Genomic DNA, 14,192 nt, shown 5'->3' on the forward strand with positions numbered 1-14,192 from the left:
ATTGATATTAAATCATTTTACTCTCCAGTTATTTTCAAGTGGATTTCTTATTTTCATAAGTAGACCAAATATAAAGATGGATACAATATAAAATGGCACTTTTGCCGGTCTGTTACACTTAAGTTTGGAACTGTATCCTATTTAGTCTGTCTGCTTAACTTTAAAATAACATTTTTAGCACTAAAGGTGCTTTTTGTTTTTAATGCAATAGCAAAAGAAAAAAAAAACATCTGGTGAGATCATAATCAGGAACTTTACCGATCATTTTTTTGTTTTTACATGTGAACTTATTTAAAATAATAAAAAAAAATATTCACCACATCAAGTATTTTCTCAACCGATACATAAGAAAAACAGGTTATAACGTTTCACTAACATATATATATATATATATATATATATATATATATATATATATATATATATATATATATATATAAAGGTCTAACCTGTATAAATGTTTAGTTACTTCTGTAAGAACATTTATAAAAATGTTAAATGGAACATGGTATTCTGGAATATATTTTCTTATTAACAAAAGATTTTTCCACCATTTTCACTTGTTTGAATTCATGAATTAATTACTTTAGATTTAACTCCACCCCTTCGTTCCATTTTGTATTATTTCTTACTTTCTACCATGACTCCTGAATATTCTATGGACCATATGACGCACAATGACCCAATTTAATTTTTTTTTTTTTACTGCTTTTCACTCCACACAAGGCACAGTGCAACTTGGATGTACGGGGCTACTATTTGGGACAAAATTTGCAGGGATGCTATGTAGGGTGTTGAGCAGCAAGATGTCTGTTCACATTACACTTGAACTTCTGTATGTCACTATAGTCAGGGAAGCAGGGACCCAGGAGGGAATTCCAAAGTCTAGCAGTTTGCAGGAAGAAATTATTTGAGTAGACGGCTTTCCTGGGGATCTCTACAGTGTAGGGGTAAGATTTTGCTGCTTGTTGGGTTAGTTGGGGGTATTTACATCGAGGGGGTACAAGTGCTTGGAGTTCACTGGAGCACAATGCAACCCACGTTCTTTATATTTTTATTTATTTATGGTGTTTAGTTTGATTGTTTTGTAGAAGTAAAATGTTTTTTGTTTTTACCTTTGCAGAACATGATTGAGTTTTGCAAAGGGAAAGGCAATAAAAAAAGGAACAATAGTACCAATGTTTGGTGCATTTTTGACCAGAATGCCAGTATCTTAAGACAGCTTGATTTAGTAGCGCCAGATGCCCTAACAGGTATTACCACTTTAGGTCAAAGTGGATTTGGGAGCAATTGTAATTAAAGGGCAACTCCACATTCCCCACAGTCCCCAAATGAAACCTCACCACTGGATGTCTTTCAAGATCATACACAGAACTGAGTTGCATTGGAGGAGGGACATTCAGCAAAGGGTGTTAATCTATAAAGGTACAGAAAAAATCTTAATCTTATTTTTTTTTATCAGATAAAGAATATAAGGTAACACTGTGGCAATAGGCGATACAAAAGCCAAAATTCAGTCAAAAAAGTTCAAATGTACCTAAAATACACAAATATTTTTGGCAATTCAATCATTTTTGGAAAAAAATAGACTTCAGTCGTCTATGCCTAACTTGTCCAATAGGCTTTGTCCAATAACATGCCCACAATCTGCACCTGTGTTACAAGCACACCTGGATATGACTGAGTAAGGCTGTAATGACCCTCTTCAGTTCAACAATAGTCTAGAAACAGTTTTAATATATATTATCTTTGAAATAACCCCACAGATAACAATCTGGGATCATCATCATAATAATAATCTAAACATTGTTGGCATTGGTTTCTCTGATATTTTTGTAGTCAGAATTATTTTCTAGAAAGACATTGGGCACTTATAAGAAGAACCACATGAAGGTTGCCAACATCCTAAGTGAAAGTAAATTTTGTGGAACAAACTGGATTCAAACTTGGGACACCCAGGTTGTCAGTTTGTGTTGTTAACCACTAAACCATCATCACCTTCCACAATCTGGGCTGACGGTGGTTAAGTGGTTAATGACATGGACTGAAAATCTGAGTGTGCCAAGTTTGAATCCAGTTTGTTCCAACCAACTTTCATCAAACCAATACTTGATCTTGTGGCTGACCTTCTGAATAGGAGGTAAATAACATAATTTGAAGTAGATAAAGGTCTTGTGAGTGTGAAGCCAATTCCGGATCACCCTTCTTACTGATAAGACGATCACCAAAGTATCCTTACATACCATTGAACAGCAATAAATTAAAGGCTGCTGAACATTCATGACTGAAACTCAATGCACAAGTCATGCATAGATTGAAATTTATTTGTATCAAATATGGTTGGATTGCAAAAACGTATTGTGAATCTTATTAACGATTCCATTTCACTTGTCCTTATATTGACTCTTTTGTCATTTTCAACGATGAAATACTTTTAAGGTTTGAACACCAAATTCATAACACTGTTGATAAGGCAAACATATTCCAAAAATACTTTTATGTAAATATTCAGATAATTGTAACAATCATTCTATTAAGTGTATAGTCTCTGTCAAAAACGATGAGAAAAAAACTACTAAACATATAAAATACCATTTCAATCAGTTAAATAAATATTAAAAAAAAATAAAAATCATAATTGTGGATTGATTTTTTTGTGGTAATGTAATTTCAGTCTTTGCGCATGTGTATCAGAAATCTTAGTAAAGTCAGTCTGTACAAGGGTGTTATGTATGGGCTTTTTTTACAAAGTTATTCATTCAATACCGACAAATTTAAGTTTGATTATAAAAAATATCAAAGTCTACAGAAATATCAAAATCACAAAGAAATATTCATAAATGTCTAATTATAAATTGTATGCACGTATATAAAACGTGAGTTCCATTTCTTCCTGACAGATTTTTTATTATTTCAAAAGGATTATTATTTTTAACAGTAAATTCTACAAATTGATGTAGAAGGCACTATTAATTTCTTATTATTATACTAAAGATGAGTTAATCAACGTTTGTTTCCCCAAGGCCATTTTCTTTTCTATTTTAATCACGAAAAGTACATACCGAAATATTCTTTAGTTTTGGGATTGAGTAATGTTCAAATAAGCCACAATTTGCAATAAACATCACCAGGTGACCCGTCCTTTACAAATTTTTTTTTATTCATCACATACATGCTCTATCACTCCATGTTTGCCACCCTTCACCACACTTATTTTATATAGCATCTATCACTCACTTTCGTTAGCCTCTCTCTATTTATTAATCGAAGATAACAAAGAATAAAACTATTAGAACAGTCCATTATAAAACAAAAGGGAATATCATCACTCATAGCAATATTGTTAATAAAGTTCCAACTTAGCATACCCAATCCCATAATCATTACATAGTATCCATTAGGCTAGGCTCCTAATTATCTTGAGAACTATGTGAAAATGGATCATAAAATGAAAGTAATTTGTATGCTGAGAGAATATAGAATTTCGATTTTCTACTCACTCTTAAGATGCAATGTATATGTTACACAGGTCAGGTTACAGAAAATGATCTTGCATTCATATCAATGGATTACATGCAAGGCGATCCATAATTATTATTATTACGGTATCATTGATCGCCTTGATTACATGTGTGGCTACATTAAGAGTGTCTTAGCTGTTCAGATTCTGTATTAATACATTATTAATATTACTTGGGTAAAATCACAAGTTTGTACTTCTTAAAAAAAACAAAGATGGAGAGACAGAGAGACAGACTGAGACAGAGATGAACAGACGATAGAGAGAGACGAAGAGATAAAGAGAGAGAGATGGGAGATAAAGAGAAAGAGAGAGAGAGAGGGAGAGATACAGAGAGAGAGAGGGAGAGATACAGAGAGAGAGAGAGATAAAGAGAGAGAGAGAGAGAGGGAGAGATACAGAGAGAGAGAGAGAGATAAAGAGAGAGAGAGAGAGACGGAGAGATAAAGAGAGAGAGAGAGACGTAGAGATAAAGAGAGAGAGAGACGTAGAGATAAAGAGAGAGAGAGAGACGTAGAGATAAAGAGAGAGAGAGAGAGACGTAGAGATAAAGAGAGAGAGAGACGGAAAGATAAAGAGAGAGAGAGAGACGGAAAGATAAAGAGAGAGAGAGAGAGACGGAGAGATAAAGAGAGAGAGAAAGACGGAGAGAGAGAGACAGAGAGATAAAGAGAGAGAGAGACGGAGAGATAAAGAGAGAGAGAGAGAGAGAGACGGAGAGATAAAGAGAGAGAGACGGAGGGTTAAAGAGAGAGACAGAGGGATAAAGAGAGAGACAGAGGGATAAAGAGAGAAGAGAGAGAGATGGAGAGATAAAGAGAGAGAGAGAGAGAGAGAGAGAGATGGAGAGATAAAGAGATAGAGATAAAGAGATAGAGAGAGACGGAGAGATAAAGAGAGAGAGACAAAGAGAAAAAGAGAAAGAGGCGGACAGAGATAAAAAAAAAACAGAGATAAATAGAGAGAAGGAGGATTATCGGGCAAATACAATTTACGAGCTATAAGTATAGACCTGTTCTAATTATTTAAGATTGATTAATTATTATTACTTTATTTCATTGCCTGGCGGTAAAAAAATATATCGATCATCTTGACATTAACGTGTTGAACACGTTCTTTTGAAAATTTACGATAAAAAAATAAATAAATAAAATAACAAAAGCTTTCTTTAGTTAAGAATTGTTTTTGTCTTGTTATTATTTTCTTTTTGTTTTTGCTGTTTGGTAAAGATTGAAGAACTCAAAAAAGTTGGCTTTACTGCAAGCAATGTGTTGTATGTGAGAATTTATAAATAAGTTACAAGCAATATTCTTTCATGTTCTTTGGATGGGGAAACTTCAACCCATCCCACACAAGTGAAACCGAAAATGGCAGAGACTGGATTTGGGCCGTCGAAAGTCCAAATGTGAACTGCGTGAGAATCGATAGGGTATGGCATAAAGGTTTACTTCATAAGATCTCTAGCTATGGTATAGCTGGAAATGTCTTCTCAATTATTAAATCATTTCTTTCTGATAGGTTCATAAGAGTAGTAGTTGAGGGGCAAAAATCAGAAGCTCACAGTATTAATGCCGGTCTCCCTCAGGGGTCCATCCTGGGCCCAACTCTTTTCCTGATCTACATTAATGATCTTCTAAATCAAATCCTTACATCATTTGTAGACATTTATGCTGACGACACTACCATTTATGGTAGCACATCTAAGACAGTAAACGACCAAGTTCTCTCCAATTCTCTCTCCTCTGATCTTGAGCACGTAGTACAATGGGGTAAGGAGTGGCTGGTTACTTTTAATGCATCTAAAACCAAGCTTCTCTCTTTACATCATCAACATTCTGATCCACATCTGACATCAATTGAAATGAATGGCTCTCGTCTTCAGGAGGCATCAAGTTTTGACAAGCTTCTTGGCTTGACCATTACTCCTGATCTTAAATGGAACACGTACATCAAATCTGTTGCCAAGGCCGCTGGAAAAATGGTGGGATCTTTCTATCGATCCGGTAGATATCTCACTGCTGATGCTATTCTCTATCTATATAAGAGCCAGGTACGTCCAAGGATGGAATACTGTTGCCACATCTGGGCAGGAGCTGCTAGAAAGGACTTGTCCTGCCTTGATAGAGTTCAAAATAGACTTCGTAGCCTCGTAGGAGATGTTCTTTTCTCTTCCTTGCAACCTCTATCTCACAGAAGAGATGTTGCGAGTTTGTCTCTGATGTATCGTTATTTTCATGGAAAGTGTTCGACTGAGCTTCAATCTATTTTACAAAAAACACTCGTCTAGCTGTAAACACTATCAATAATTCCCCCCACTCTTTATCTGTGCCTAAACCTAAACGTAGATTCCATGAACAAAGCTTCTTTCTTAGAACTGCACGCCTGTGGAATTGTCTTCCGTTTTCCTGCTTTCCGGCTGACTACAATATGGTTGTCTTCAAGTCTAACGTAAATAAGTTCTTGATGAGCCGTTCCATATAAGTTATCAAATTTACCAAATTTTCATTACTAATGATTACTACATTGTCCAATTTCTACTGTACACTCTTTAACCCTTATCCTTGAGTGGCCTCTTGGCCTTGATAATGTGGTGATGCCTATGTAAAAAAAAAAAAAAAAAAAAAAAAAAAAAAGATAGGCTCACCTAGAAACTGAGATTTTTTTCTTCTTGTTATAATTATTGAGGAAAGATTTAAAGGAAATGCAGATGAATTAACACTTAATGGATCAATCATACTTATTTTTAAAATAATATAAATTATGTAGTTTTTTGTTTGTAAATCGAATTGTAATAAAGTTGCATGATAAAAATACAAAATGTCTGAATTAAGTCTTGAAATTAATCTGAGGAGGAGCTGCTAAGAGTACTTTTTCCTGCTTTGACAGAGTACAAAACCATCTTCGAAATCTACTAGGCAAGGACCTTTTCACCTTCCTATTTCCTCTTTCTCACAGAAGAGATGTTGTAAGTATGTTTCTGCTCTATCGTTACTTTTATGGTAGGTGCTCGACTGAGCTTCAATCTATGGTCTCCTCTTGTAAAACATTCACAACAAATATTTGTCTGGCTACAACAATAGTCAACAAATTCCCTCACTTTCTACCTGCCTAAAACTGAACAAAAATTCAATAAACAAAGTTTCTTTCCTAGAACCGCCCGTCTGTGGAACACAATACTGTAAAGCTGCTTCCCAGATTACTATAACATGGTCGTTTTTAAATCTAATGTAAATCAGTTTTTGTTGAGCTGCCATTTGATATAATTAAGCCCTATCCAAGTTCCACCATTACTGATCATCATGAAGTTGTCTCACTGTCTACCTAACACTCATTAATCCTAATCCTAGAGTGGCCTCCGGGCCTTGATAAGTAAGCAGTGGCCTCCAAGTAAAAGAAAAATAAAATAAACTTCCAACAAGCTTTTATCAATAGTTTTAATTTTAATAAGCAGAGACGTGAGTAGCCAATGGCAACAAAAAAAAAAAATAAAATAAAATAAAATAAAGCTGAAATTGGGATGAATTCCCTAACTGGGGGCAACATGACCTGCCACTGTGTATGTGTATGCGGAAAGAAAGCAGCGCAGAAAACAACTTGGATGATGTGCCAATGATAAAAACACATTGAAAATAATTAAAAATGAGTACTCATGCAAAATATACATCATGCTGAAATAATAACATTGTTATTTAAGAAACCCATTCTTAACATGGGGAGGGAAGAGCATTTTGTAAGAATTTTGTATTTTAACGTAACAATTTTATAAACAAAAGATACTATAAAGATTAAATTTAACTTGAAAACCTGATCTAAAAAAAATAGTATGGTCCGTATTCTACATAAGTACTTAAAAATATTTAATCAGTGAAATTAAAATTCAACTTGAGGCAACACGGGTAAAAGCATACCAGATGAGGATACCTCCTTGACAATCAGTCCATCAGAGTCTAGGCTACTTCTATGCTGTTCTAGGAGGCTCACCCTCCCAGGCTTTACTTTCTTGTCCTTTGAGATTGGGTTAGTTCTTTGCAAATTGGCTGAGGCACATCTACCAAGGAATGCTGATGGACTACCTAGGCATTTTTTGAAGGCTAGAGTGTTCTTCTTCAATTCCCATTTTCTGACCGTTTTCAGAGACTGGCATATGGTCTGACACAAGTGCAGTAAGTTCATCAGAGTACATTTCATGAAAGAACTTGTAATACAAGCACAGAGAAGCAACTCTGTAGCGATGACAGGTTGGAGCTTAGCAAACAGTGCAAGACCTATTAGAATAGATATTCTTTTTTGCATCCTGTTTAAGAGGGAGAGAAATAGTGAGAGAGATAATGGGAGAGGGAGACAGCAAAATAGAGGCAGAGAAACATTGGACTCTCAAGAAGGTGCTATCGCCATGACATTTATGGTTAGGTTTCTTGTAGTTGTTTATGGAGACGAGCCTCATCATTATAGTATTGAATGTGCCAATCCCTTTTTGCCCCCCCCCTCCCACTGGCATATAAACTGGAGCCATTTAATGCTGATCAAGAATAAAAATAGAATAATCATTCTTTGAAATCGTTGTTTGGTAGAAATATCTGATTTTGTTAGCATTCTTCATAGAGAAATAGTTTCTAGAAAGCCAATGGAATATTTATATTTTTTGTATGATTTTACTTTCAAGAATCCAAATATTTTATTCAGATTGACTTGCTCAAAAGGACCCTTCAGGTCATTCACCTGACCAAGAATAAATTCTATTGGGCCTATAACATTTCAATAATATATGATCCACTGTAAATGAAGCACAAAAGTGTATGTAAAATGAAGGATCTTTTCTTTTAAGCGGATAGGAATGCGTTACGTAGTTGTGGACAATACAGAGTTGGGCAAGAGTTACCTCCTCATCTCTCTTTTCTATAACTGATTGATCATTGGTTGAAAGAGTTTTTCATTTGTTTGCTAGAATTTTTAAATGTTGATTTTAGATCCATATATGGAATCTTAGTGTTTGTTTTAATACTATGTAGTATTTTACTTTTGAAACTTGATTTCCGCAAAGGCTAATACAGCTTGACATTAAAAAGAAAATTACTGTGTTTACTGTAAAGGTTACATTTTTCAGTGCTTCAACTGGGAATCTTGGGTCTGTACACATCATGAATTTGCTTGACCTGTTGTTTTTTTTTTAAGATTATATCAAATATAAAATCTATGTCTGTTATCTGAAAAATGTAAATTGACACAGTCGTTGGCACTATCTTTGTATATTTTTCCCATCATAGACGGTGGCACTTCACACTGAATCTTCATCTTATCAACACGTATTGGTTGTTGCAATCATGGTCTTTTATGTTTTGAAATTCATTCTGAAATGCAATTGTGTTTGTTTTGTGCTTTGAGAATTTTGCCATGTTAAGTATAAAACCTGGTTGATTCAATTGCTGGGAGTGAGGGTGAAGATAATCGATTGGTGCATGTGACCAGAATCTATTTCCATTTCACTGCTAAGTGCCTTGATAAAGAGACTGAATGTTTAATGGTGTATATTTTTCTCAAAATTGGTTTTGTACCACACATCAATCAATCATATGCAGGATTGAATAGGTTAAGATAATAATTTTTAACATATTTTTCATCTCTTAACTGTTAAAAGGCTTTACTCAATATCTATATATAAAGTTAGGTATGTTTATATATTTTCATGTATGAAACTAACTCTTTATTATGAATTTTGGAACATGACTGCTAAGTGTAAGGGTGCATAATAATGGATGTATTTAGTTTAATCTAGTTTTACGCAAAGAGGGTAAAATGGTACAGAATTTTTTTTGCAAAAATTCAGATATCTCTCATTTTTTAAAAATCTTTACACTAGGTATTCGACATCAACTAATAAATAATGAAATTTTTTTTGATTTTTTAGAACATTTTAAGGCACTTTTAGGAGTCATACAGAAACAATTTCACTTTTGAAAAATTAAGTATTTCAGATTTGCATTGTGTTTGAGTCGTGTTCATACTAGAAAACAGTTAAAAACTGCGGAAAAAGCATAATTATAATCAAAAACGGTCACCATATGGTACTTTCAATAAAAGCGAGGTACTTTTGCTGTTTATGGATCATGCTGAAATAATAACAATATTTAGATAGCCATTCTGAACATGGAAAGTGGGGCTTTTTTTTTTAAACTATTCAGTACTTTCATTTAACAATTTAATGAAAAAAAGATACAGAAATTCTTTTTTTTAATAAATGAAAGATACTATCTGCCAATTGTTGGCTGTTGTAATTTCATTGGATAAGTGTTTTGGCATCTTCATGCGGTTTACGTAACCTGCTCGGAATATGCCGACAATAATGTGGCCCCCATTCTATTTTTACACATATTTTTATATCATAGACAAAGGTTTAGCAATGTGTGGGAAAGGAGTCTTTCTGATCCTTTTCGGTGAATTCACTGGATGTTGCAATTCTTGGTTCTCTCAAATTTCTCAAGCAATGTGAGAACATAGATCACACTTTCATTATATATATATATATATATATATATATATATATATATATACATACACACACACACACATACACACATAGTATTTTCTGACTCCATTTTTAACATGTAATGTTGGTATTTTATCTAGTCTTACTACTTATGCAATCATTCACAACAATTTTGCTTGTTCACTTTTTTATTTGTTCTTATGATATTGCTTTACATTACAAAAAGAATAGAAAAACTACGCAAGTAAAAACGCGAAACATATAAAGAAACTAAAGAGAAAGGAAAAGAATAACCCCCCCCAAAAAAAAGAAAGAAACTAAATGTGCAGGGGGGGAAAAAAAAGAAAGAGATTATTAAAAAAATATATATTTTAGAATATGAATAAACAAAAAATAAAAAATTTAAATACAAATTTTAGGTGAAAAGAAGAGAAAAGCAATCGTCTTTTCTTACCTCACTGGGAAGTTGTAATTCTGATCTGTCTTCTTGTCCATGGTAAAGGCCCATAATAAAGGGCACAGGTGCATCCAAGAAGTGCGATAAAGATGCCGGAAGGATTGGCACATAGACGTGTTGCCATGTAAATGGGAAGATCAGAATTGTTAACGATTCAGCCACTAGCATCAGTTTCTGGTAATCTGTTGGATAAAGAAAGACTATTATCAGTCTGGGATTAAGAAACGATGCAGAAATTCCTGTCGAAATTATTTCTCATCTTAAGATTCTCAGCAAACCAGCATCGAATAATCAGGATTAAAAAGGTCATTAATGAATTAAAATCATACAAAATCTCAAAAATCTGTCATTAATTGAGCATGTAAAATGGATATCAAAGTTGTGCCGATCACCACAAATGCAAAATAAAAAATGTGTGTAACTCATATAATAGGGTAAGAGGGTTTATGCAAATGTGAAACCGAGATCTTTTGTATTAGTGCAGATAACATAGGAGAAATATACATACATATACAGGATTCCTCATAAGTAATTATGAAATTTTGTAGGTACTTATGCAAAATATGCATTGTGCTAAAATAATGTTATTTAGAAACTCATTCTTAACATGAAAAGGCTGTAACTTTCTTTTTTTAAACTATTCTGTACTTTTACCTAAACAATTTAATAAAAAAGATCCTGTAAGAATTGAATTTAACTGGAAAAGCCCGTCTGAAAAACAGCACAGTCTGTATGCTGCATAAGTAAGGTTTTATAATATGTTAGAGCAATTCCATGTTCATAGGTATGTTACCACATTCCACCCTTTTTTAAAAGATGGGATCACCCGACCATCTATAATATAAATTTCATCTGTCTGCTTAAATGTATGTATGTATGTATGTATGTATGTTCGTATATCTGCCTGAAACTTTCAACAAAGGCAACAGATTTTTACGAGATTGATATCGTTTTGAAGCTCGACCCTTTGGATGACAATCATCGAAAAATTGGTTAAAACATTAATTCCTTCACCCTCAACTGGGCACTTTTCTACAAGAAGGGGTCACTTTTTTCGCTGATATTTTCGAAAGTCATCCCCTCTTTTCGACTGACTAGCGTTAATTTAAACCTTTGCCACTCCTGTTTTGGCGATGGATGCAACGGCAAAGACGTCTCCCCCCCCCCCGTTCTTTTCCTCTTTTGTGTTATGGGTTCGAGCCTTGCTGCCTACCACCACTTTTTTTTTTTTTTTTTTTGCTCAACAAACACCTCCAAACACCCGGACACCCAGGCTAGTCAAAGATAGAATAAAAAATAGAAACAAAACCCAGTCATTTTTTAGATATCATCGTTGTTGTGTCAAACGTGAAACTAATTAAAATACACATTCTTGATTTTCAGACTATGATCAATGTGTAATGCTTGTTCCGTCCAAATGTAGAATTATATTGTGTGGTCTATGTTTGTTCCAGACATCGAAAAATGGAAATATGTCACAAACTCCTGAAATTACATCAACATTACATTATATAAGTGTATTTCAGTTTGGACAAAAGTGGTATACTAATATCGTGAGGTCTGTGTATGCATCAGTTGTCCACTAAATGGAAATATTTTTAAGCATGACAGCAGTATACAACAGAAAAATACAACTGTGGCATTTCCACAGGTCCCACTAGTAGAGGTTTATTCAAAGATAATAAATATACCATAGAAGATATATGAAACTGTAAAATAAGAAACTAATAAATGGTATACTTATATTATTTGCAGCATAAAACAATTTTTTCTGATATTTTTTTAGATGATTGATTATTCATATTATTTTGATTCTTTGTACTACTGTTCTCATCTCGACTGTTATTTTCATAACGTTTTGGGTGATGTAACCTCTGACCTTCTTCAGGTGTATCTTGTCAAACTTGGGAACCTGCATGGAATTTTAAATGGAACTTCTTCTTTTTAATCAATGTGGGTAGCATGCTCTTGTTCTATCAGCCATGATTAGGTAGAAAGTGATTTGCAATTGTATTTTTGAGTGTCACCTACACTGAGGATTGAACCTTCAACCTCTGAAAGAGTGTAACTTACAACTGAATTTTTACCAAGTACTTTATCCACTATGCCACGGGTCCTTGCGGCCAATTCTAGTATGATAAATAGTGATAAGTAGTAAGAATTTACATCAGAAAAACAAGATTAGGTTTAAGGTTTCTAAAATTCATACTAGAATTGTCTACAAGGACCTGTGTCATAGTCGATTACGTAGAACCGTAGTCCAAAGAATTTAAATAATACAAATAAAATATGTTTATTAAAACTGTATGCTTTGATGGACTTTCAGGAATAGTGACATATTTGAACACATAGTCCAACAGTACTCGAGCTATGGCAGCTCAGATTTGTTCTTGAAGATGCTATGAGGCTATGCTATATAGACATTTTTGAGAATGCCTCACAAAAAAACATGGAATGTGGTCAAATTTTGTGGAAAAGAGGGCCACTCAAACAGTTTATGCCTACTAATTCATCGACCAGGCAGGTTGTTGTTCAGACAATCTGATGAAATTGTAGCATAATGGGTTAGCCTCTACCCTTCTGAAAGTACAAACCTGCACTATCCTAGTGTTATAACAACAGCAGAAATTGTAGCACACATATATTAGTTACTTATGGTGGAACTTATCTCTCTCTCTCTCTCTCTCTCTATATATATATATATATATATATATATATATATATATATATATATATTATTACCGTTTTATCTCTGCAATAGTATTGAGCAATATTTTCAGGTTTTTAATTACCATTTTTGCTATATCAATAATATAAAGCTGTGTGTGTGTGTGTGTGTCTGGTCACGAATAGGCTCCTATATGGTTAACTATTTTAAAACACTGATCACATATAATGATAGAAGATGTATCGAGACACAGAAATGGGTATGCTGGATCTGGCATAATGATGATTCATTAAAATTGTGGGGTCTGCGTACGCGCCTGGTCCACAAAGTATGAAAATAAAAAATTAAAAAATTAAAAAAAAAAAACGTTTACAAGTGCTTCTGATATAGATGTACATAAGAATACTTTGATAAGTATGTTTTAACTTAAATAGGGATGGTATAATAAAATTGTGGGGTCTGCGTTCGCGCCTGGCCTCCATAGAATGGAAATAGACACGAACTTTAATACAGACTTTTCATATCTATCTGCGTAAGTATACTTTGATAATTATGTTTCAGTTTGAAGAAATATGGTATAATAAAATTATGGGGTGTTCGTCCGCGCCTGACCTCCAAAGAATGGAAATATGTCACAAAGTTTAACAAGGTTTTTAATATAGATCCACAGAATATTGTGATAAGTGTTTCAGTGTGAACAGGTATGGTATAATAAATTATGGCGTTCATCTATTTTATTTTTACTTTGGTTTTGATACCCCCGAATTCGAAGCTATCTCTTTACAACCCTTCCTTTTCATAACCTACCATAATTCATATATTCATAAATCAGAGTCCATTTTCTGTAGGCTGTTTTTGAATCCAGTAAACGACGGGTACTTTTGCTAGTATATATATATAACAAGAAATCTAACCTCTTAAAATCAGAACAGAACCGAATTAAGACAGGGAATCTTGGAGAAATAAAGGGCCCAATAATACTTTTCCAAGATGGTCTTCCATGCTGTCCTCAATTGGTCTCCATGCACTCAACACCAATGCTTCTCAAAGCACTTCTGTGCTG

The 14,192-nt window shown here is 33.9% G+C and overlaps 1 protein-coding gene across 19 annotated transcripts in view; it reads right to left on the bottom strand.

Annotated features, from left to right (window-relative positions):
* The window catches only part of LOC145239793 (DENN domain-containing protein 5B-like), a 410,159-nt gene that overhangs the window by 166,692 nt on the left and 229,275 nt on the right, over positions 1-14,192 (bottom strand). For all 19 annotated transcript variants that reach the window (XM_080103314.1, XM_080103312.1, XM_080103310.1 and 16 more), the window contains exon 5: positions 10,459-10,643. In XM_080103314.1, the coding sequence (XP_079959440.1) occupies positions 10,459-10,643 (185 nt within the window). The remainder of the gene's footprint in view (positions 1-10,458; positions 10,644-14,192) is intronic.

This window comes from Euprymna scolopes, chromosome 19 (genome assembly GCF_053919585.1).
Source record: "Euprymna scolopes isolate OS-2025 chromosome 19, ASM5391958v1, whole genome shotgun sequence".
Lineage (NCBI taxonomy): Eukaryota > Metazoa > Mollusca > Cephalopoda > Sepiida > Sepiolidae > Euprymna > Euprymna scolopes.